The sequence below is a fragment of the Zootoca vivipara genome, chromosome 5, assembly GCF_965207765.1.
Source record: "Zootoca vivipara chromosome 5, rZooViv2.hap1.1, whole genome shotgun sequence".
NCBI classification, from domain to species: Eukaryota; Metazoa; Chordata; class Lepidosauria; order Squamata; family Lacertidae; genus Zootoca; species Zootoca vivipara.
The window spans coordinates 2,977,899-3,003,198 of record NC_142588.1 but is presented as its reverse complement, the minus strand read 5'-3'; the positions used below and the strand labels follow the sequence as shown (position 1 = coordinate 3,003,198).

The following is a 25,300-nucleotide window of genomic DNA, read 5'->3' as shown; positions in this document are numbered from 1 at the left end:
ACCTATGACCCTGAGATTAAGAGTCTTATGCTCCAGCAATTGACCTATTTCAGGTGACACTGTTTTGGAAACTGCAAATTTGATAGACTGAGATTTAAATGCATCCTTGGATTTCTTGCCCTTCCCTAAATGATACCTTCTCTCTGATGGATTGCATACTCAAGTGGGATTTGGCAACTTCCCAGTAGTCAAGTGTGTTTCTAAGTGTAGGAGGGTGAAATTAGAATTGTACAATTATGAAACCTATCCCTATAAATTACAGTTGGGCTAGGGTGAATTATGCAAAAGCTGCTTGCATCATTTGCCAGAACCATTCCATAGGTTGATCCTGATGACAGAGACAATGATGCAGGCTTTGGGAGATTATGAAGAATTTAAAAGAAACTTCAGCAATTACCACCCAACTTGATCCAGAGGAAGTGGCGTGGCAGTTCCTTAGAGCCTGGGCATGTATGCAAGACACGGTACTACAAGCCTACAAATAGCCACTTACCTCTGGTGAGTAAAGAATGCTTCCAGGTGAGCAGGCTGGGGAGTTTTTTTTCCTAAAATGGATGGGAATGGGTCCTCCCCCCACCCCCAAGGTATGGACAGTTGAGCTACTAAAGATTTTTGTGGGCTTGTAAATTTTGTGGATTTATTTGTAAGCCTGGAGTCCTTCAGCTGAGAGGCTGTTGGATTTGGTTGGGGGGGGGGGGGTCTGGGTTAAAATCCCTGTTCAGCGATGGGCAATCTTTGGTAAATCATTTTCTCCTGTCTGACAGAACTGAAGTGACAGAAGGACCATATTGCCTGAGCTACCGTGTTTCCCCTTTTTTAAGACACCGTCTTATAACTTTTTTTACTCAAAAAAACACACGGTGTCTTATTTTCAGGGGATGTCTTGTACCTTAAGGCCTCCTCGGAGGGGCCAGGCCACTGGCTCGGGGTGCTGCTGGGCGCTCTGCGCGGCACCGAGGCAGCAGGCTGCTGGCTCGGCGCTCCGCCCAGCGCTGCTGGGTGCTCCGGGCGCTCGGCACTGCAGACCGCCGGTTCCAGCGGCGGGGGGCAGGCCTCGGGCAGCTCTCCCCCCAAAAGAAGAGGCCAGGCACTGCAGGGCGCTCCGAGCGCTCAGCACTTTGGGGCGCTCCGCTCTGCAGCCGCCGCTTCCGGCGGCGGGGGGCAGGCCTCGGGCAGCTCTCCCCCCAAAAGAAGAGGCCAGGCGCTGCAGGGCGCTCCGAGCGCTCGGCGCTTCGGAGCGCTCCGCTCTGAAGCCGCCGGTTACGGCGGCGGGGCGGCAGGCCTCGGGCAGCTCCCCCCCCCCCGCAAAAGAAGAAGCCAGGCGCTGCAGGGCGCTCCGAGCGCTTGGCGCTTCGGAGCGCTCCGCTCTGCAGCCGCCGGTTCCGGTGGCGGGGCGGCAGGCCTCGGGCAGCCCAAAAAAAAGAAAAGAAAAGAAGAGGCCAGGCGCTGCAGGGCGCTCCATGCGTTCGCTGCAGCAACAGCAGCCGGTTCCAGGCCCCTCTGGCTGGCTGGGGCGCTCGGCGGTCTCGCATGGAGGTATGTCTTATTTTCGGGGGGTGTCTTAGATTTCACTAATGCTAAAAAATGCTGCCATGGCTTACTTTCTGACTACGTCTTAAAAAGGGGGAAACACGGTATATGTTCATTCAGACCTATACCTATGCAAAACTTGCTGGAGGCAGACCTTGTTTTGCATCTGCCTATTCCCCCCCCCTCTCAGAAATGCACAATGCTCAGATGCAAAAGAGGTCACGCTCCCTGTGACTTTGATAGTTACATAGAAGAGGGAACTTCTGGAAGGTATAGTTTGTCATGGAAACTGCAGCTGCTGAAACATCCTATTTCCTCTTTAAAAGGGCAGAAGCCCTTTTGCACCTGATCACCCAAGAAAAAGAGATGTTGATGGAATATGCTTTCTGCGTGCCACAGTGACCACACCCCAGGATATGGCTTCGACTGGTCAGCTAAACCATGTGAGGGCAGCTGTTGAGTCTCAAACCTCGGTGAGTTAGGGAGTTCCCCTGCATGCGAAGACAGGCTCTGGCAGATTGAGTGAACAAGACCAACAGTGAGTCCAGCCATCAAGAAGGTGGTTTCTACACATACAGTAGAGTGAAGTGAGGGGCAGATGGGGCTCATCCACCTGGGAAGGGAGCCCATCTAGCAGAAGGAAAACTCTGATCCTAAATTTCTGCTGCCTTGCGGGATATAACGAGATAAAGGCTAAGGAGTAAGGCCTATACAAATCCAGAGTGTAGCCCCTAAGACGGTTGGGTGGCACTTTGTACGCCACCTTTCAGCAACTGCTGCAGCCAAGCTGGTGCCAAATGTATTGCTTTGGTTTCCTATGGACTGCATCAGTGAGGCTGAGAGGGGGGTCTGGTTGTCTGGGCAGCCCAACTAGTATCCTGGAGAGTACCCAGCACATTGGTGCTGCCAAAGCAGTGATTCACTTCACCTTCAGAGGCACACTCCATTGTCTCTCAGGTCAAACAGATGTCAACCAGAACAACCATGGTTTTAAACTGATTTGATTTTTTTAAAAAAATGAAATTGAAGTATAATTATATTTTATAAATAAAAATAAACAATCACACATGATGTGAATTGGCACTTCATCACAAAATAAGCTTTCCCCTGAACTTTGGGGGTGGGGAGGGGAGGATAGAGTGGTGTTTTGAATATTCCCTCCCAAGAAACTCCATGCACACAGAAAACTAGCATGCTATGATTATGTTTCAGCCTAGCCTTCTCCCTCATATGCAGCTTTTCAACGTGCAGGGTAGTGGTTTTCTTTGTGAGGGAATGTTCAAATATTGCATCTATGAAAAACTTTTTGTATTGATTCTGCTGATTATGTGAACTGAGCCAGAGCCTTAGACCCCTGTGTGCTGCACCTCATCCAAAATAATGCACGTTCTTGTTTTCTGCAGATGGGGGGGGCACTGGTTTAAGAGCACATTAAAAGAAGGAAATCTGACTTTTCAAAAATAAGTTTATATTTTGTGCTTGTCTTCATTTTCATTACAAAAGCTTAAATCACTTTTTAAAAATATGGATTTAAAACATATAGTTGTAATTTATTACAGAGTCAGTGCTTTATTTCTGGGGGTATGCATACCCCTAAACATTTTTTGAATCTAAGTTTGGCCTCATTGAGGAGCAGTATTTCATAGAATAGAATCATAGAATCATAGAGTTGGAAGAGACCACAAGGGCCATCCAGTCCAACCTCCTGCCAAGCAGGAAACACCATCAAAGCATTCTTGACATATGCCTGTCAAGCCTCTGCTTAAAGACCTCCAAAGAAGCAGACTCCAGCACACTCCTTGGTAGCAAATTCCACTGCCGAACAGCTCTTACTGTGAGGAAGTTCTTCCTAATGTTTAGGTGGAATCTTCTTTCCTGTAGCTTGAATCCGTTGCTCTGTGTCCGTTTCTCTGGAGCAGCAGAAAACAACCTTTTCCCCTCCTCTATATGGCATCCTTTAATATAATTGGACATGGCTATCATATCCCCCCTTAACCTTCTCTTCTCCAGGCTAAACATACCCAGCTCCCTAAGCCGTTCCTCATAAGGCATCGTTTCCAGGCCTTTGACCATTTTGGTTGCCCTCTTCTGGACATGTTCCAGCTTGTCAGTATCCTTCTTGAACTGTGGTGCCCAGAACTGGATACAGTACTCCAGGTGAGGTCTGACCAGAGCAGAATACAGTGGTATATTACTTCCCTAGATCTAGATGCTACTTACCTAGATCTAGATGCTCCTATTGATGCAGCCCAGAATTGCATTGGCTTTTTTAGCTGCTGCATCACACTGTTGACTCATGTCAAGTTTGTGATCTACCAAGACTCCTAAATCCTTTTCACATGTACTGCTCTCAAGCCAGATGTCACCCATCCTGTATTTGTGCCTTTCATTTTTTTTTTTTGCCCAAGTGTAGTATCTTACATTTCTCCTTGTTAAAATTCATCTTGTTTGCTTTGGCCCAGTTGTCTAATCTGTTAAGGTAATTCTGAAGTGTGATCCTGTACTCTGGGGTATTAGCCACCCCTCCCAATTTGGTGTTGTCTGAAAACTTGCTCAGGATGCTCTGAAGCCCATCATCCAAGTCATTGATAAAAATGTTGAATAAGACTGGGCCCAAGACAGAACCCTGTGGCACCCCACTAGTCACTACTCTCCAGGATGAAGAGGAGCCATTGATGAGCACCCTTTGGGTTCGGTCAGTCAGCCAGTTACAAATCCACTGAATGGTAGCATTGTCTAGCCCGCATTTTACCAGCTTCTTTACAAGAATATCATGGGGCACCTTGTCAAAGGCCTTGCTGAAATCAAGATAGGCTATATCCACAGCGTTCCCTTCATCTACCAGGCTTGTAATTCTGTCAAAAAATGAGATCAGATTAGTCTGACATGACTTATTTTTCAGAAACCCATGCTGACTTTTAGTGATCATAGAGTTTCTTTCAAGGTGCTCACAGACTGTTTGCTTAATGATCTGCTCTAGAATCTTTCCTAGTATTGATGTCAGGCTGACTGGGCGGTAATTGTTTGGGTCCTCTCTTTCCCCCTTTTGGAAAATAGGGACAACATTTGCCCTCCTCCAGTCTGCTGGAACTTCGCCTGTTCTCCAGGAATTTTGAAAGATTATTGCCAGTGGTTCTGAAATCACCTCTGCTAGTTCTTTCAATACTCTTGGATGTAGTTCATCTGGCCCTGGAGACTTGAACACATCTAAACTAGACAAGTATTCTTGTACTACCTCCTTACTTATTCTGGGCTGTGTTTCCCCTGCTGAATCATCTGCTCCATATTCTCCATTTCAATATGAGTAGGAAAAATTTTAAGGAAAAAAGCACTGCCAACACTGAAATATAAGTTTAGAGAAGTTCACTCTAAAATGGGCACTTAGCGATTCTTCAAGAAGCTCTTTATTTGGAAGCCAGAACAGAACTGAACTGAACTGCATTACCGAGCTGGCCTGCGTTTATAGAGGCTGGCTCAAACAATGTATCAAACATAATTCAAAGTTCCCTCCTAATGTTCCCTCCTAAAACAGCTGTCAAGGACCTGAGGGAAAACTATATACACTAATACATAACAGGCACAATACATAACAGGCACACACCTGCAGCACATGATTGCTTGGGGAATTCAGTCCTGCAGTCCTTCTTTCTATAATTTAGATTAAGATTAGCCTTCAAAGTTGCACACAAAGTTAAGCGATTACACCTTTATACTTCCTCCATAATCCAAAATCCCTAGTTTAATTTGAGAAAATACCATTGTGGGGAAAATAAGTCTGTGTGCTCCTAGCAGCCTGTATATTAATCCTCAATGTACAGTGATCATAGGGCAAATAGATTTTGCAGTTTACTAGTAATGATAAAAAAAATTATCTTTAGATACAGTGTGATATACTGTAAAGAAGCTCAGTACAGAATGCAGAATTCTCTGAGATTTACCACTGAATACAGAGCTCAGATTTCTTCAATAAAATGTTCATAAAGGGACCCCTGACCATTAGGTCCAGTCGTGTCCGACTCTCGGGTTGCAGCACTCATCTCGCGTTATTGGCCGAGGGAGCCGGAGTACAGCTTCCAGGAAGAGGCGGAGCAAGCGGGGGGCAGTCCGTCCCAAGCGACGCCCTGGGGGTGACAGACACTCGGCCTTCCTGGCCCGCCCCTCGCCTCTGCCCGCAAATGCGCAGTCCGTTCGGGGTGCCGCTGGCGTGCGCGGGCGGCGCTTCGTGTATCCGCCGCAGGCCAGCGGTACCCCAATCGGACTGTGCAAGCGCTGGATCTAGCACGTGCGCAGTCAGCATGTGCTGGATCCGGTGCTTGTGCAGTCCAATCGGGGTGCCGTTGGTGTGCAGCGGAGCCACGGTGTTCCGCACATGCTCGGCGGCCCTTACGTGACCCCGTGCTGACTGCACATGCTCTGGATCCGGAACTACGTAACAAGGCATGCGCCATTATGTAACACGCATGCGTCGTTACGTAGTGACACCGCGCCCCCGGGTGCATGGCAATTTGTCACCCCCGGGTGTTGTGGCGTCTCCCTACGCCCCTGCCTCCAGGTCATGTGGCCAGCATGGAAAAGCCGCTTCTGGCTAACCAGAGCAGCACATGGAAACGCCATTACCTCCCCTATTTATCTACTTGCACTTTGATGTGCTTTCGAACTGCTAGGTTGGCAGGAGCTGGGACCGAACAACGGGAGCTCACTCCGTCGCAGGGATTCAAACCGCCGACCTTCAGATCGTATATGTTCATACGATCATATAATTGTCGAGTTGAAAGGGACCTGAAGGACCATCTAGTCCAAAATGATTATGAATGAATGTCTCTTAAGTTTATTTAGTTACTTCAAATACTGATTGACCTGCCAGGCAAGCACTCAAAGTAGTAATAGAATAATATAATTGAAGGGTTGGAAGGAGCCCTGAGGGTCATCTAGTTCAACCCCCTGCAATGCATCCATGGCAGAGGGCCATCCAACCTCTGCTTTAAAACCTCCAATGAAGAAGAGTTTTTAAGCAGAGGTTGGATGACCATCAATGAACATGGCATGCTACAATAAATCAAAAGCCATACATAAAATCTACAATATATTTCAGAAAGCTGTTTGTGCATTATGCAGTTGGACTACATTTTTATATAAAAACCGCCTTCACCTACTCCTCCTTGACTTCCCAGTCAAGGAGGAGTCGGTACATCTTTGATATTATCTTAACTTTGTTATTTAGTAATTCTTTTTCAAATTTAGAGGGCTCGATGGCAAACCCATTTTTTTTATCTTGCTTAAACATCTCATGGAGTTGATGATATTCTAGCCATCCTGAGAGCAGATCTTTTATTTCCTCATAGCTTCTAAGATTTACTTGGTTACAGTCATCTATCAATAAGGAATTATATATCAGACAGCTTCCTTTCATATTTTTCTTCTAAGATGGGCTCAAGACATCGGACGCCCTATATTGATGAGTGAGTGGGAAACCCTCTGGAAATTTATGGCATGTTACACCGTTAAAGAAAACATGCCAAAGATGCAATACAGATGATATCTCACCCCATCAAAGCTTTCAAAGATGTACAAAAATATATTGAATAACTGTTGGCAGTGCGGTGAAAGTAATGGAGATATGTACCACATGTGGTGGACATGCAGAAAGATCAGAGAGTTTTGGAATCTTATTTATGATGAGCTGAAAAAGATATTTAAGTAAACATTCTTTAAAAAGCCAGAGGCCTTCCTACTGGGTATTTTACTGGGTAAAGACATTCCCAAAAAATTAAGAGAAATCTTTTTATATGCCACGGCTGCAGCCCGAACACTGGTTGCAATGAATTGGAAAGGGGGGGAAAGTTCCAACTTTATCAGATTGGCAAGGCAAATTGGCGCAATTGACCAATAGACTGAGAGGCAATACAAGACAATAATTTATTCAAAAATGGGATATGTATAAGAGTTACTTACAGAAATATAATAGTGGTATAATATCTATGGCAGCATTTGAATGACCCTTGTTTAAAGTAATTGTTAAGAAATAATTACAGGTAGGTAGCCGTGTTGGTCTGACGCAGACAAAATAAAAATAAAAATTCCTTCCAGTAGCACCTTAGAGACCAACGTAAGTTTGTCATAGGTATGAGCTTTCGTGTGCATGCACACTTCTTCAGATACCTAATTCAGATAATGTTTATGTTAAGAAATAAGGTAATGAGTACAAACTAAGAAGGTATTAGAAAATACAGAAAGAGTAAAGTAATAATGTTAAGTACATTCAGCACTAGAAAGAAAGTTTGCATCGGGAAATGATAGGAAGTCAATTTTATGTTAGTAAAAAGACAGGAAAAAAGAGTGTATAAATTTAAACTAAGTTTAATTTTTGTGAATTCAAAGAATAATATTACCATAGTACATGGTTGCTTTCATTTTTGTTGAATTAAGAGTGTGTATATTATGTATATTATTTGTTATTTATGAATTTCAATAAAGTTATGTAACTTTTTAAAAAATATATATATATAAAAGCCACATTAAAAAATTTGAATTGCAGATCACCAGTTAACTATTACAGAAACCATCTTTCTTAATTGTTTGCATAGGTCTGGTATCATAGAAAAGTTTTCAGCAATCATTAAAAGGTTAATACGGAAGGCATTAACTATTGGAAGAGCATTCCACAGGTGTCAGTTTCATGTTGCTGACAAACCAGTTTCACCAGCTCAGCACTCCTGCAGTAGGGCGTGTTGAATTTTCCATCTTTAAAATTCCTGATTTGAGGGGTGTTAAAAAGTTGTGGTATGATGACATAACCCCAGCATCTCCAGGTACTAGTAGCTCTGCAAAGGTCCTGCATGAAACCCTAGCGAGCCTCCACCACCCAGTGCAGTTACCAAAAATCATTTTTCAATAAATTGTACAATAATTCTAGTTACAGGTAGGTAGCCGTGTTGGTCTGAGTCGAAGCAAAATAAAAAAATTCCTTCAGTAGCACCTTAAAGACCAACTAAGTTTATATTTTGGTATGAGCTTTCGTGTGCATGCACACTTCTTCAGATACACTAGAAACAGAAGTGTCAGACCCTATATATATACAGAGGGTGGTGGGGGTGGGTGGGAATGGGTGATGGGCTGATGGGAGTGGTAAACCTGTAGATGGGTGTTAATGGCTGCTGATGGCTGCAATTAGTCCTGGGCTGAGGTGCTAAAGAAAGCTTGATCATGCATAATGAGATAAGAATCCGATGTCTCTATTCATCCCAGGTGCTTCCATGGTTTTAAGCTTGGTAATGATTTCCAATTCAGCAACTTCTCTTTCCAGTCTGTTCCTGAAATTTCTCTGTAATAAAACAGCTGCTTTGAGATCTTGTATAGAATGTCCTGGGAGATTGAAGTGTTCTCCTACTGGTTTTTCAGTCTTATGGTTCCTGATGTCAGATTTATGTCCATTTATCCTTTGGCGTAGGGTTTGGCCTGTTTGTCCAATATAGAGAGCTGAAGGGCACCGTTGGCATTTGATGGCATACACAATGTTAGAAGATGAGCAATTAAATAGTCCTGAGATGGTATGTTGGATGTTGTTGGGGCCAGTAATGATGTTGTCCGGGTGTATGTGGCAGCAAAGTTAGCATCTGGGTTTATTGCAGGCTCTGGTACCAGTGTCCATGTTAAGTCTGGTGGTTGTATTATTGTGGGTGAGGAGTTGTTTAAGATTGGGTGGCTGTCTGTAGGCAATGAAAGGTCTTCCTCCCAGAGCTTGAGAAAGGGAGCTGTCATTGTCCAGGAGAGGCTGTAGATCTCTGATGATGCGTTGTACTGTTTTAACTTGGGAGCTGTATGTGATGACTAGTGGTGTTCTGTTATTTTCTTTTTTGGGTCTGTCTTGCAGCAGGTTCTCCCTAGGTATCAGTGTGGCTCTGTTGATCTGTTGTTTAACTTCATCAGGTGGATATTTTAGTTCTAAAAAGGTTTGCTGTAGATCTCTTAGGTGAGATTCTCTGTCTGTAGAGTTGGAACAGATACGGTTGTAACGTAGGGCCTGGCTGTATACGATGGATTGTTTGGTATGTTTGGGATGGTAGCTAGAAGCATGTAGATATGTTTGTTGGTCAGTTGGTTTTCTGTATAAGGTGGTGTCTATACGTCCATCCTGTATTTTTATAGTAGTGTCCAAAAAATGTATTTCTTGCATGGATTGGTTCATTGTTAGGTTGATGGTGGGGTGAAAGTCATTGAATGTCTGGTGGAAGGTTTCCAGGGTCTGTTGTCCATGTGTCCAGATAATAAAAATATCATCAATGTATCGTAGGTACAAGAGAGGTTTGAGTGGGTAGGAGTCTAGGAAACGATGTTCTAAATCTGCCATGAAGATGTTGGCATATCTACTTGCCATTATTCTGACTATGTTTCTGCCTTCAGAGCTAGTTATTACTTACATTATTACAAAAAACAGTAATAATTGAATGCAGTGACAATAATTTATGATAATAAAGAGTGGACACATAGTCCTACAGATACAACCGGCCCTTTGAGGGTGACCAAACTGCTGATGCGGCCCCCGATGAATTTGCGTTTGACACCCCTGAGGAATCAAAATTTAACAGTGTACACTTCTTTTGAAGAGCATGGTCCAGGGGGCTTCTGCCAGTGGCTCTCCTGCTCAGATGTGGGCCCTCAGCAGATACATGATCATGTGACACCAGCCCTTTAAGTTGTTCATTTATTTTTCTTTTTTCACTATAACAGGACATTATAAGATAAAGTAATGATGTGTTGTTACAGCTGGAAACAAAATTTCTTTATATTATAAAATGATTACCGGTAAAAACTTTAACTTCGCTTCAAAATGCGAGTTTTTGGCTTTTTTTAGTGTATTTCAAACAGATCTCAATTTACCAAGCTAATCATCAACCAATCATAAAAATAATTGCAGATTTGGATTCCTCATGTGCAATAACATATTTTTAGAACCCCTCATTGAGCAAATTCGCAAAAAAAAGGTCCTTAAATGACCCGCCCTACTCCTACAGGTGACCTCAGTGGTCAAACTAGGATATAAGTGTTCAAAAGAAGATCCTGCTGGATCAGTCCAATGGCCCATCTAGTCCAGCCTCCTGTTCTCACAGTGACCACGCAGATGCCCATTGTGGGAAACCCTCCAGGACAAGAGCCCTCTCCCCTCCTGAGGCTTTAGAAACAAGAGCGCCTCTGACTGTGGAGACAGGGCACAGCTGTCATGACTAGGAGCCACAGATAGCCTGGCTCTCCATGAATTCACCCAGTCCTCTTCTGAAGCCATCACCTCAGGGGGTTCCTAAGGTGCCCTGGACCGAAGTTCTTCAGGGCTTTCTAACTTCATACAAGGATCTTGAGCAGTCAGGTTGTCTTTGCACTATAATTTTCTTCTCAAGAGACTAGATTTTGATGGTGTGCAGTGATTTATTAGGCATTAGCGCTTAGCCTGAATCTCTTCAGCTGTTACCTTTCCAGTCAGACTCATTTTAGCTACAGTACATTTTAAAATCAATCTTACAATTTTTATATGTGTGCACGTGTGTGTGTGTGTCTGTGTGTGTATGCTGTTCCATTTATACAATCATATTTTATTCCATTTTGTGTTTTTTCCTTGCCCCATTTTTTTAACACTGGAATCTAAAAATCATTTTAAGTACTGTACAACTGATTTTTCAAAATTGGTTTTTTTTACCTAAAGGTAAAATGTATAATGCTTGGGTGAATGTACCTTTCTCTGCCCACACAAGTTGGCCATGCAAACTAGTGTGAGTGGAAGATAATAATAATAATAATAATAATAATAATAATAATAATAATAATAATTTTATTTATACCCTGCCCATCTGGCTGGGTTTTCTCAGCCACTCTGGGCAACTTCCAACAGAATATTAAAATACAATAATCTATTAAACATTAAAAGCTTCCCTAAACATTCCCTACCTTGCCATTCTAAGGGCTCATCCAGACTTCCTTTTGTGCCACTTTTCTAAGCACTTCAAAGCACCATGTAAGAGCACAGAACTTTCCCCACAAAACCCCACTCTTTACCCCTCAATCAGAACCATTTCCTCTGATTCGGCAATAAAGAGTGGGTTTTTGCGGGGAAAGTGCCAATACTTGCCAAAAAAATGCTTGGACATGGTGCTTTGATGTGCTGACCTGTGCCTAGAAAGTGTGGGACAATAGATAAGTGTGGATGAGCCCTAAGGGCTGGGAGCGGACCGGAGTGAAGACTGCTACCCTCTGGTCCGTTCCCGCCCCCCAGGCATGGCCTAATTAGCCATAACTCAAATTGGTGGTCGGCAGGAACTCTCACCGTGCCCTGCGGCCAGTGACATTGCTTCCAGGGGTGTTGGAGCAGGACGGGCTGAAACCAGCCCCCACCCCTGACCTTGTGGGTGGGTGGGGGGGTTAGTGATTGACCTGCAGGGCACCTGTGTCAAGCTCTGTATTGTTTTAGAAAGAGAAACCCTTTGTTCTAGTCTTGTTTAAAATGTTTTTGGGGTTGGGTGTTTTTCTTTCTGTTTTTAATCATTTTAAATGAATATTGCCTTGAGAAAGTGGTTTAGAAGACAGTGAACAAATCAACATTAATAATACATACATACCGGAGTTCTATTTTCTTCTTTTTAAATCCTCTCTGTTAAGACTAGGAATCTAGCTTCCTGTTGCAACATTTTCATTGTGGCTTGTTTGGTGGTGATGGTGGTAAGGTAAAAAGAGGCTCTGAAACAGCTCAAAAGCAAGATGGTGAGCAGTTGTATTTTTGCGCCTTTGAGTTAAGTTATGGAGTGCTTTTTCCTCAGTCACAACTGCCCACCATAGGCTGTAGATTTCCTTATCATCTGGAGGAAGGTAAAATGGTTCTCTGTAGTTGATCTTCATCTCTTAAAACCAGCCTGCTCTTCCGTTAATATAGAATTTTCTTCCTCCCAGTCCTCTCATTTTAGCAGAAGGTACAGCCTAAACCAGTGATGGCCAAACTTGGCCCTCCAGCTGTTTTGGGACTACAGTTCCCACCATCCCTGACAGGCCCGGCTCGCCCATTGACTCTAGTGGCGCATTGCACCATGGCGCCTGGGCGATCAGGGGGCGCTGAGGGGCGCCCCAGCAAGTGGGGGAGCTTCGTGGCGGCCTCCCTTTTCCCTCCACCAGCCATGCCGCGAGAGCAGGGTGGGAAGCGAGCGGAACAGGGGCACCCCAGCACTGCGTTTCATTGGTAGAGATGATGCCACATGGCAGCACCTCTACCAATGAAACGCAGCGCCCTGTTGGCGGGAAGGAACCCGGCGTGGCCCGGCCTGCCCAGGTACCCCGCTCCGCTGGGAGAAGGGAGGAAGGCCACGTGGAGCAGTGGCGCCCCCTCCCCGACTCAATCCGGCGGCATCGGACAGGCAGGCGGCCTCCGGCGCAGCGCGGCCCTGCTGTGAGGTGCGGGGGCCGCCGTGAGGCTCCCGCCGCCCGGCACGCCAGGTAAGAATTTCCCCTTTTTTAAGAGGGGGGGAGCCCAAGGGATCCCTGCACCAGGGCGCCCGATGACCTTGAGACGGCCCTGATCCCTGACCACTGGTCCTGTTAGCTAGGGATGATGGGAGTTATAGTCCCAAAACAGCGGGAGGGCCAAGTTTGGCCAATGATCATGATCCAGAATTTTCAAACATCTAACACCTTGCATTATTCCATCTTTCTGCTAGGTACCTCCACAATGAAGCTGGAAACTGAAAGCAACATGTCATCAATTGCATCCTACTACAATGGAAAGTCAGTGCTTGTTACCGGAGCCACAGGTTTTATGGGCAAAGTGCTAGTGGAAAAGCTGTTGCACTGCAGCCCTGATGTGAAAAGTATTTATATTCTTGTGAGACCCAAGTCTGGACAATCAACACAAGAGAGGGTGCAGGATATGGTGAAGTGTAAGGTAAGACATTTAACTCTATATGGGAATCTATGGCAGCAGTGTCTTGTGCCTCGGCACCTCAGGGTTACCATGTCCCTATTTCCCATGTAATCTACATCATTTCACCATAGATAGGTTGGTCATTAGTCATTGAAATCCCCAATAGGAGTCTTGCTTTTGCCCATGGTCTGATACTAGACTTACTCACATACACATGGAAAGCCGAAGTCTGTAAAGGCAGCAGGTGGTGAGGGAGCTGGATTGAATCTCCATGGCCCTCTGCTCATCTCATTTTAGCACCTTGCATGCAATGTCTATCTGGCATCTCCTCACAGAGAACCCAGAATATACAGGACTGGTGGGATGGTATTTTATTTTAAAAGCAATATCAATCTGTAGGTGAGTTCTCCTTACTTCTCAAATATGCCAGCGTCAGAAAACAATGGCAATACGAATTTTTAAAGTGGCATGAGAATCCATTTAAGACAGTGTATGGATGGACTCAACAACGGCTTGTGTCAGTTTCAGTAGCAGCAAATGTATCCTTAGCCTTATTCTCAGGTGTGAAACTTCAGCTTGTTTGTAACAGCCTCTCTCCAAGAAATTGGAGGCTGTGAATGAAAAGACTAACTGTACAATATGTGGTGGGGATTTTTTTTTCACTTTAGCATTTGTTATTTCAATATTGGTTTCTATTGAATATATTTTATATCTGAATGTATCAAATAGTGGTGAGTGGGGGGTTTTGTAAAAAAAAAAGGTGCTGGTGTTCATATACAGTATTGATCAAGGGTGTCAGTACAAAAGAGTTGCTGGTGCTCTGTTCTGGTGAGTCCTGTCACAACACCATCTTTGAGGGGCCATGGAGGCCAGGGCCCCCAATATTTTCAAAGAGGTCCCCCCCCCCGATTCCCCTGCAATCCTCCAAAGGACCTGTCGGGGGGGGGTCATCTTCACCTGCAACGTCCCTTTGAGGAACGCCAGAGCACCTTCCAGGAAAGCGCTCTGGTGATCTCTGTCAAAGATGCACCAGCAGGAAGTGTCTTCTCACTGGGACATCCTCCACCAGGGATGCAGCAAAGGTCAGGTGGCTGGAAGTGGGGAGGTGGGTGATGGCGGGCCAAGTTGGCCTGGCCAGGTTGCGGGGAGCAGCACGTGTGTGACACAATGTTGGAGGCAACTTGGTGCACCTGGCTCCCCTCCCCCTGCCGCCTTTCTCCGCCATATAATACCAAACAGGACAAGTAATAATCCCCTATCTTCAGTTGGCTTCATTATCTTTATTTCCAGCTACTCAGGCTCAGATTTTACATGAGGAGGTAATAATTTTCATGCTTGCAGCTGTGAGAATAAGAGTTGCAAAGCACTGGGAAAGAGGATGGCAGGCAGCAGGAGCTGGAAATTTAGCACCTCAGTTGTTTAGAGAGTTAGCTGACAGGGGTCTACGAATGAGGGATCTTCTTTTCAGCTGTCAGCCTCACAAGCTTCTTTCTGGGTGGCAGCATGAATCGCAGCTGCATCTTATCTGGATTGGCACTCACTCCAAATCTGGTGCCCACTCAGGACCAGCCCAGTTCTGCCCAGAGAAGCTGCAGTGATGCCAGTGGCAGGAAGGCAACCACAAATGTCTGGAAGGCAATGAAGTAATGGTTAAGTCCTTTGGTTTCGGATATATTGCTCCTTATTTTTCCAGTAACTGCTTGAGAGCCTGCTTAAGACTGACCTAACCACCCAGTTCATTTTGAGCTGGTGAGGTTTTGTTCTCTTCAGAGGGTAAAAAACGAAACAAAAATACATGTTTTAATTAAGATCATCCAGAGAAAATATGTAATAAAGCATAATTTTACCTTAACATTGAAAATAATTCCTGAATATTTTTTAGCACTATTGCACAAAAAACAAAATCACCCTTTCTAATTTGTTAAAATGTTCATGCGGATTTAGCTGTAGCTTAATCAAACTTTAGTTGAAATAGTACCACTGTATTTGTTTTCTAAAGTGCAGTACACATCCTTTTTAGCTGACATACCCGGACAATATGCACCCATTACTATAGCAAACTTGGGATTTTAAACTCACTTACTTTTGCATTGCGAGAGGCATTCGTAAGACGACAAAATTTTCTATGACCGCCGCTTCGTCTTACGAAGCGCGGCCATAGAAAGCAGCAAAGGAAGATCAGCTCTCAGCGCGGGAAGCTGATAGCTAATCTTCCTTTGCCAGGGGGGACAGAGCCGAAACGCGGCGGTGCAGCGGCTGCCCCTGCCTGTCTTCCCCTTGGCTTGGGGAAGACAGGCGGGGGCAAGCAGCGCCTGCTGTGATTCGGCTCCATCCCCCAGAGCCATTGCACCGCCCCGCACCACCGGAGAAGACAGGCGGGTGGCGGCGGGGGGGCAAGCGCTTCTCTCCCCCGCTGCCTTGCTGCGCACCAGCGGCATGATACGGCGCTTCGGAGAAGGTCTCCGAAGCACCGTCTCTTGTCAGGGGAGGCAGGCGGGAGGCGGCGACGGGAGAAGCTCTTTCCCCACCGCTGCCTTTCGCTGCGCACATCCGGCACGGAGTGCAACTTCGGAGGTCTCCAAAGCTGTGCTCCATGTCGGGGGAGGCAGGCAAGGCGGTGGCTGGGAGAAGAGAGCTTCTCCCCCCGCCGCCTTGCACACAGCCAGCATCGGACGGGGCTTCGGAGACCTTCTCCGAAGCCCCGTTGCATGCCGCCACCAGTCCCCCAGAGCCTATAGGAACGCATTGATTAAGTTTCAATGCATTCCTATGGGAAACTGGGACTCCCTAGACGAAAAATTTGTTACACAAATTGACCCGTGAAACGAATTAATTTCGTCTAACAAGGCACCACCATAATTGCAATTATATTATCTGCCTCGTGCTTGGTCAGTTTCAGAGCGGGATCAATACCACCAGTACTCCAAGATTCTTCATTACCCACAGCTCACTAAAATACCAGGGAGCTTTATGGGCTCTGCAGCACCGGAGGGGGAACTAAGGAGCCCCTACAAGACAAGGGCCTTGACACTTGCCTTTTCTCTTCTGGAAAGTCTCTGGGGACGGACTATCTTAGTGAGTCACCCACCTCTGCCAAGGGGCATAGCTACCATAAGCCCAGACTTAACCAGAATATGCTGGGACCATGACAGTGAGGTACCGCAGCTAGCCAGCCTGTTAGTTACAGACTACTCACTCCACTGGGAGCAAAAACCAAAGATATCTCCTGCTTTGTGCATCAGGCTGGTAACAACCTGAGACAGTCCCATGGTGACCATGGAGGCCATGAAATCCTGAGCTGGTTCAAGAACAGCCTTGGCTTGGAAGTTGGAGTCACACAGCATAATCATGTAGGGTTCCTCCAACACCAAGCTTGAAACTACCTCAGTCAGGGAGGATGCTGTGCCGCAGGGTGGGCAGCATGCCAACAGCTTCCTAATCTATTTTTGAGACCCACCATCAGATGCAACCCCACTGGTCCTGCTCTGCAACAGAGAGGTTTCCTATGTGGTTTCATTAATGCACCTTTATTGTTGATCTTATGCTCCTGGCCACCATATTTGTTCTTAATGTTGGTTGTATGGATATTTCTGCAAATAAAATTAATTAGCTGTCTAGGGATGTGAGAAAATGCTGCCTGCCGAAGGATCTCTCTCCCTGGAAATCAAGGCCTCTTAGTACATTGGCCAACACTCTTTTCGCTGGGCTCTCAGCTCAGCAGTTCAAGAAGCAGCCAAAACAAAAGAAACTCCCTTGCCTGCTCTTTCAGGGCCCCAGTTGCTGTATCCAGGGAGAGCCCCACTGTTCTCTAAGTTTACAGTTCTGCAGATCCCTGTAGTGCTTTCCTAAGATAACTTCTGCAGGAGGTCATTTCAGGGAGTTTACATAGCAAAAGAAAGCAGACAAGGGCCAGAGAAACATGCAAAGACTGACTTCAGGGATTTCCGTTAGGTTTAGAGTGACATGCATATTTGTTAAACTGTGGACAACTTCGTAAGACCCTCCGGTCAAGTGCAAAGGTTTTTCAGAATTACCAAACAGCACTGATGAGGCCTCTAGGCCATATGCTTAATACTTCCTTATGTCTTTGCCGCTTTCCTTGAAAGAGAAGTTTAAGAAGCAGCAATACAGTGGTACCTCTACTTACAAATTTAATGCGTTCCGAACACACATTTGTAAGTCGAAAAAATTTGTAAGTCGAATCCCATAGGAATGCATTGGGAGAAAAAATTCGTAGGTCGAAGCAACCCTATCTAAAAATTCGTAAGTAGAAAAAATCCTATCTAAACCGCATCCAAGATGGCGGACGGAGCTCCATTTGTAAGTAGAAAAAATTGTAAGTCGAGTTATTTGTAAGTAGAGGTACCACTGTAATTAGGGGGGAAAAAATTGAGCAGATTATTCATTTGATGCATTTCTGTCTTAACAGATTTTAATTGAGTTAATAATTGTTCTGGAAACATTTATTTGCAAGCAAACTCTTGCTGTGGCCACATGCTGTGTTTTAGCTGAAATAGGCAAGATGTTGAGTTCTTTGGACCCTAACCACATTGTTTTGTAAGTTGCATCTTTCCATAATGAAATTTAACACTGCTTCAAAATAGTTAGTCTTTCTTTCTTTCTTTCTTTCTTTCTTTCTTTCTTTCTTTCTTTCTTTCTTTCTTTCTTCATACCTGAATGCTCATTACCTGAATGAAATTTCCAGATCAACTACAAGCTATTTAATACAGTATGTTTTCATCTTATTCTTTGTATATCACCTGGTGTGCCACTATAATTTATTCTGTAGAATGTGTTCTTATAGATGTTTACAGATTTATTTATTTTTAAGGGCTTTTAAATTCATACCCAAAGAGAATTTTGAGAAAAATTGCTTAGGCACCACCATGTTTTGCATGCAAAATGAAATGAAGGTAAAAGTTGGATCTCATAAATAAAAGCAGATAATCATGAATTTACATGGCTTTCCCCCATAGGATTTCCATGTGTGTGTGTGTGTGTGTGTGTGTGTGTGTGTGTGTGAGATCAAATAAAAGCTTCTTTTGATGTCTATACGCTACACAGTAAAAATCACAAATCACTTGGAACATATCATCATGGCACAAAAAAGTGGATCCAAGACATGGACCTTTATGATTTTTATGCAGGGTAATAAAATCAATAAATAATAATAATGAAGCTGTCAAGAACTGATAAATTCATGGCACACATGAAACACATTGGGGTGAGATATCACTACATTTGTGAACTTATCCAGAACGGAGCCTAGGGAATCAGTTATTGCCCCAACTAACAGCTGACATACTGACCATACCTCTACCTAGAGATAGCTTCAAGAACCTTTGGGTCAAGATGGGACTCTCAGGGGGTTCTTGACATGCTATACAGTGGTACCTCTACTTACGAATTTAATGCGTTCCGAACGCTCATTTGTAAGTCGAAAAAAATTGTAAGTCGAATCCCATAGGAATGCATTGGGAGAAAAAATTCGTAAGTAGAAGCAACCCTATCTAAAAATTCGTAAGTAGAAAAAATCCTATCTAAACCGCATCCAAGATGGCAGACAGAGCTCCATTCGTAAGTAGAAACATTCGTAAGTAGAGTTATTCATAAGTAGAGGTACCACTGTATTTTTGTATGTTCTTTGCATGTATGCACGCACTTGTCAGAGAAGGGAAATTGTTGTAATATACAGTTAGTGACTCATATTTGCATGCATGAAACGGTTAACCTGAGGGTCCCAGCAGGGGTGGAGCTTAGCAGATTCCCTGCAGCCTATTTTTTTCTCCTCCCCATTTTCTTTTTCTTTCTCTTCCTCCTTTTCCGAACAAACAAGAAGCCATGTGGCTGTAGCTCCCAACTCAAGAAAAAACCAAGTGAACTGAATCTCTCCAAAAAGGAGATTTTACAGGCTGCATATTTGCTAACCAAAGTTGCACGATTCTTTTTTTTGTAAGGAAAGCAATTCCTTTTCTTTTTAAGTAATTTGAAACCATTTTTCTTTGCTTTACTGCAGTAAAGCTTTGTTTGCGGAAACCTCTGGAAACTATGTGAGTAAAATATTCACCTGTTTGCAAAGCCAAGTGTCTGTGATTTATTCTAGCCTAAGTATTTTCATGGGGAACATTTGTTTAAAGGTGGATGAGAGCAGATGTAAAATCTAACCAAGTTTTAGTGTGCTTGAAGCAATCACCATTGTGTTTAACTCTGCTATGAGAGATCAAGAACCTTTCTTTCAAACCTCTCTCTCTCTCTACAAAACAAATCCTCCTTCAATTCACTGTGGTTGCAAAGGTGACTTATGATTTAATGATGATGATGAAGGGATCCCAAAGGATCTGTGCGGCAGATTCATGTTTTTCTTTTGGCAGTGCTGGTTAATCATGAGAGACTGATGTGACTTGTGATTTGATTGTAGGTGGGGAGGGCAGAGTAGTGAAAAAATATGTCCTTTTGAAAGGATCAGTTCTACTTAATCTGATTCTGGGACTTACAAACACCCCCACCCCTTTTATGGCACAGGAAGTTTTCCTAGGACCAGAGCTTTAAATATGTGCTTGAAACAGATATTCAGCTCTGCTTAAAAAGCAAATGGTGTACATTTCTAATTCAGAACTGTGTGATTAAGTCATAGTACTGGCATCCAATAAGGAAAATGGCTTAAAATGTGTTGGGGGGGGGGTTATTGGGTTGTTGTTTTTATTTTGATTATGTATTTTGTGGTTTTATATTCATATTATTCTGTGAACCACCCTGAGACCTGCAGGTATAGGGTGGTATAATAATAATAATAATAATAATAATAATAATAATAATAATAATAATAATAATTGTATGCATTTAAAAGCAGAGTCTAAGTACCTGCTTGAACAGGATAACTTATGATGCTGACCCCAGACAGCACTGAAACTGTGTCATTGCCTCATGCTCCTTACTGCTGTTCTTTCCGCCTTAGGAATAATCAGCTTTTTGTTTCCTGGAAGTGGCATCTCTACCTTTTTGAACAAGCACACCCTAACACAAAATCTAATCAAAACCTGTTTGTAGCTCAGTTATGCAGAAGCAGCAATGATTTATTCTAAGCAGGCATAATAAATTTCTGCTATGTTTGCTTAAGTGGAAAAGAGAGGGCAAGAGAAACGAGATAGCAAAGAGGCATAGGGGAAAGCTGAGTTTGCATAACTGCCTGAAGCTTGCATAGAGTGTTGAAGCTGATTTTTCATGTATGAAGTGTTTCAAGATGGGCGTTATTGTGGAAGGAGCACTCCTCATGCACGTTTTTTGCAGCCTCTACATCAGTGTTTCCCAACCAGTGTGCCTCCAGATGTTTTGGGACTACAACTCCCATCATCCCTAGCTAGCAAGACCAGTGGTCAGGAATGATGGGAGTTGTAGTCCCAAAACATCTGGAGGCACACTGGTTGGGAAACACTGCTCTACATGATGTTGTCATAAAAATGCTAGCCCATTTTCTACACACAAGCACCATTTAATCACCAGTATTTTTTTAATCCAGTAAGTTTTTTTTAAAAAAAAACTTGTTGAAAACAATCCAATTGCAATATTGAGCTGCTACCTGGACGTGCCCATAGGCTATCCACAGTTGTTGTTGCCTGCAATGGACGGAATTTATCCTGAGAATCTCTACCGTACCTTCATTTGAATATTTGCTGAAATGTCTGAAGACAGAGATGTGACTGGGTAACATTTCTGGTGGGTGCTATGCATAGCTTTTAGTGTGTCCCTCTGCCCAGACTGGTAAAACTAGAATAAATTATGCAAAATGGCATATGCATCATTCAGTTTTTGTTGGTGCAGATTGGCTGGGTGCCGATTTTTATTTTCAATTTTCATCTCAGAATACACATGGGAATAGTCAGCAACTTTGTATTCGGGAAACCTGTCATGTAAGTTTTAACAGAGCAGGTGTGTTGTTGTTGTTCTTATTGCAATTATATCCTCCCTTTTTCTCCAAGGACCTAAAAGGTTCTCCCCCCCCCCCAATTTTATCCTCACAACCATCCTGTGAGGTCAGCTAGGTTGAGAGACAGACTGGCCCAGGGTCACCCAGTGAGCTTCATGCTCGAGTGATGGATTGAATTCTGGTCTCTCCCAGGCCCTAGTCTAACACGCTAAGCACTGCAACTCAGAGGGGGGTGCAATCTGGACAAAGCTCCATTCGCACCCACCCACCATCTTTAATTCCCTACAATGCCTCTGAACTTCCACTGATATGTGGCCTCATTATGTGATTTGAGTTGAATTCGTCCTCTCATGTTCTTATTATTTATTTATTTCATAAAAATTTATACACCTCTTGATGGTATTCCCTCAACTTCCTAAGAATCTGGGTAGGCTTGTCTGTAGAAAAATGTTTTATTGGGCTCAGAAAAGAATGGTTTTATATGTAACATTTTTGTGGATAAATATATGGAGAAATCATTTGTGTGAGTCTCATTGTTTGGAATAAAATAATAATTTTATTTTTTTGTACCCCACTCATCTTACTGGTTGGCCCCAGCCACTCTGGGTGGCTTCCAACAAATATAAAAGCGTAATAAAACATCAAACATTAAAAATTTCCTTAAACAGGGCTGCCTTCAGATGTCTTCTAAAAGTCAGATAATTGTTTATTTCCTTGACACCTGATGGAGGGTGTTCCACAGGGCGGGCACTACTACCAAAAAGGCCGCCCTGCCTGGTTGCCTTTCCTCCTCCTCCTCACTTATCTGTGTTTTGTGTTTGTGTTTAGGTGTTTGATAGAGTCAGAAAAGTGTGGCCAAACTTCTATGAGAAGATTAAACCAATCAATGCTGAACTTGCCCAGCCAAATCTGGCCATTGCTCCTGAGGATGCCGAGGAGCTCCTCTCCGAAGTTAACATTGTCTTCCATTGTGCTGCATCAGTTCGCTTTAATGAGCCACTGGGGTATGTTATGCTTGCTTTTCCTTTGTGTTACTCACCCCACAGTCCTACTCAGGTTTACCTAGAAGTAAAACTACTTAGCTCAGTGGGACACTTTCCTAGTATGTGTGACTGCAGTACTATAGTGAATTTCACTTTGAAAAGAGTTACGAGAGTATTTTGCCTGCTAAATACAGTTCCATACATTCACTTAGGGATTATCCACACTTACCTTTTGTTGTGCTTTAACACTCCATGTCTGAGTTTCTTCTCTTTTCTTCTTCTTCTTTTGTCCCGAGCTTTCCCTGTGAAAACTTTAAAACTGCAAGACCAATTGCAGTCATTGTTGTTGTTAAGTCGTTTAGTCGTGTCCGACTCTTCGTGACCCCATGGACCATAGCACGCCAGGCACTCCTGTCTTGCACTGCCTCCCGCAGTTTGGTCAAACTCATGTTCGTAGCTTCGAGAACACTGTCCAACCATCTCATCCTCTGTCGTCCCCTTCTCCTGGTGCCCTCAATCTTTCCCAACATCAGGGTCTTTTCCAAGGATTCTTCTCTTCTCATGAGGTGGCCAAAGTATTGGAGGCTCAGCTTCACGATCTGTCCTTCCAGGGTGCACTCAGGGCTGATTTCCTTAAGAATGGATTGCAGTCATTAAGAGTCGTTAACAGTCATCAACAGGTTTACCACTCATATCAGCCCATCACCCATTCCCATCACCCCCACCCCCCACCCTCTGAATATATGTAAGGGTCTGGCTACTTCTGTTTCAGTGTATCTGAAGAAGTGTGCATGCACACGAAAGCTCATACCAAAATAAAAACTTAGTTGGTCTTTAAGGTGCTACTGAAGGAATTTTTTTAAAACATCAGTTTGGGAGTTCCACACTCAGACACTGAACATTAAAGAGTGGACAGTGCTTGGTGATTGAAAACACTCCTGATCTTCTAACAAAAGGCTTCTTGTATCAAGAAAATTACCCCTTCCCTCCCTCCTTCCTTCCTTCCTTCCTTCCGGGAGCAATGAGTTGCAATAAATAAAAATAGCCACACATTACAAATAGCAACATAAGTAATTCCTGCTCAGTTATAAACATAAACTTAGTCCACAGAATTTTTAAAAAATATCTGAACAGTTTTCCATCGAAAATGGAATGGAAGGTACATGTTTTCATTCTGTTAGCTTTTCATCCAAACTTTCCACTAAGCATTCTCAATGAACTGATATCACAGTACTTCAGATCATGAGGTACAAAGACAATTCCAACTTTGTACCTAACCCAAAGCAGTGTTTCTTTGGGGCAGTCTTGAGCAGACAACCTTTTATGTAGGACCATGTTGCCCAATGTTTGATTTGCAGCATCTCCTCACTAGCTCAAAAGTGGTCGCACCCTGCTCTGATAGCTGAGATCCTTCAATATGGTGGCATGGATTGAACCCAGGGTGTTCTGCAGACAAGGTTGTAGAATACCACAGAGATATAGGCACATCCTAAGTTACAAGAAAAGGAGCAGCACCAGTGACTTCCAGAACTCACCCAAGACCCAGAAACATGGAAGGGAGTGCAGGCTGCCTTGCTTACTTTTCTTCGTGTTCCCCTTAAACATCTGAAGTAGCTCTATTAATGGTTACTTTATCATGCCAACAGGACTTCTTAATAACCTTTTAATGCTTTCTTGACCAGGCAAGCCCTTCTGTTAAACGTCATAGGAACAAAGCAGCTCCTGAAGTTGGCCCACCAGATGCAGAATCTGGAGGCCTTCGTCCACATTTCAACTGCCTTTGCATACTGTGATCGGAGTTACATAGATGAAGTCATTTATCCTCCTCCTGTGGATCCCCAGAAACTTATTGATCTTGTAGAGTAAGTGATGGAAACACAACTTCTCTTCTGCTGCTGATGTAAACATGATTTTGGAACACTAAGTGCTTCCTCCTGGGCACATGGAAGCCACTCTGTTGTGCTAAACCCAAATACCAGTTGTGCAGGCTTTCCCCATCTTCATCACCTCCCTCCATGATTAAGTGGGAAAGCTTTCCCAAAAATATAACCAACGTGCAAATCGCCAACTACAGTACCTTGAGCACATTCTAAGCTATTTGCCAAAGAATGTAAATGTAGAGATGAGGAAACTATGAACATAAGGAGAGGCTTGGTGGGTCAGGCCAATGTCCCATCTAGTCCAGCATCCTGTTTCCATGCTGGTGAACCAGGTGCTTGTAGGGAAACAGGAAACATTTGTGGGGAGCAGCAGCATGGTGGCTGCTTAACACACACACACCCCGGATACTTCCCCCCACAACTCCTTCAGTCTATTTCCCCAGTTAGCTCCAAGGCGGGCAAGAGGCTCAGCAGGAGGCCAGGGGGAACGGCCAGGAAGAGGGAGGTTGCAGGTGGAAAGAAGATGGCAGGCAAGTTAAGGAGCTCTACTGCCCATACCACATCTCTCCTCCAAAGCTCCCCTATTGCTGTATTCAGCTTACTCTTCGAGTATGGGATTGGGAATCCACCTTTACTAGCATATCTTGCAGTTCTGGTCCAAAAAGTATTTTAAGTGTAACACCAAGAAGCAGCTTTCTGGTGTGAATGTGAACTTCTGCTTGGAGACATTCTGCCGGCTTTGCCAGGGTATGCCAGGGTATTACCTTTATGTCCTGCACTGCTCTTTTGCCTCAGCATTCCCTTTAAAGCTGATTGTCCTGAGCAATAGATTAAGAAAAACCTCTTTGGATACGGCAGATTACTTGTCACCCTGGCTGCTCTGAGGCCCTGAGATGCATGTTGTGACTTCTGATTTGCAGAGATTAATTGTCACATTTCATTAACAAGGAAGCTAAAAGGGGAACACGGCTGTCTTTTAAGAATAGGTAAATAAAATTGTATCCAGATCAGAAGTTAATGCTGAATTCCATATTAAAAGGAACTAGAGAAAAATGTTTGCATCCAAGCAGTCTAGGTTTCTTGGTTGTAA

The 25,300-nt window shown here is 44.0% G+C and overlaps 1 protein-coding gene across 4 annotated transcripts in view; it reads left to right on the top strand.

The window, feature by feature from the left end:
- Positions 1-25,300, top strand: part of FAR2 (fatty acyl-CoA reductase 2) — a 59,608-nt gene that overhangs the window by 2,703 nt on the left and 31,605 nt on the right. For 2 of the 4 annotated variants that reach the window (XM_088669972.1, XM_088669971.1), the window contains exons 2-4: positions 13,221-13,444; positions 22,176-22,351; positions 24,013-24,192. In XM_088669972.1, the coding sequence (XP_088526098.1) occupies positions 13,221-13,444; positions 22,176-22,351; positions 24,013-24,192 (580 nt within the window). Of the gene's footprint in view, positions 1-339; positions 520-13,220; positions 13,445-22,175; positions 22,352-24,012; positions 24,193-25,300 lie in introns of those variants that run through there. The other 2 variants (XM_035138489.3, XM_035138488.3) reach the window with 2 other exon arrangements.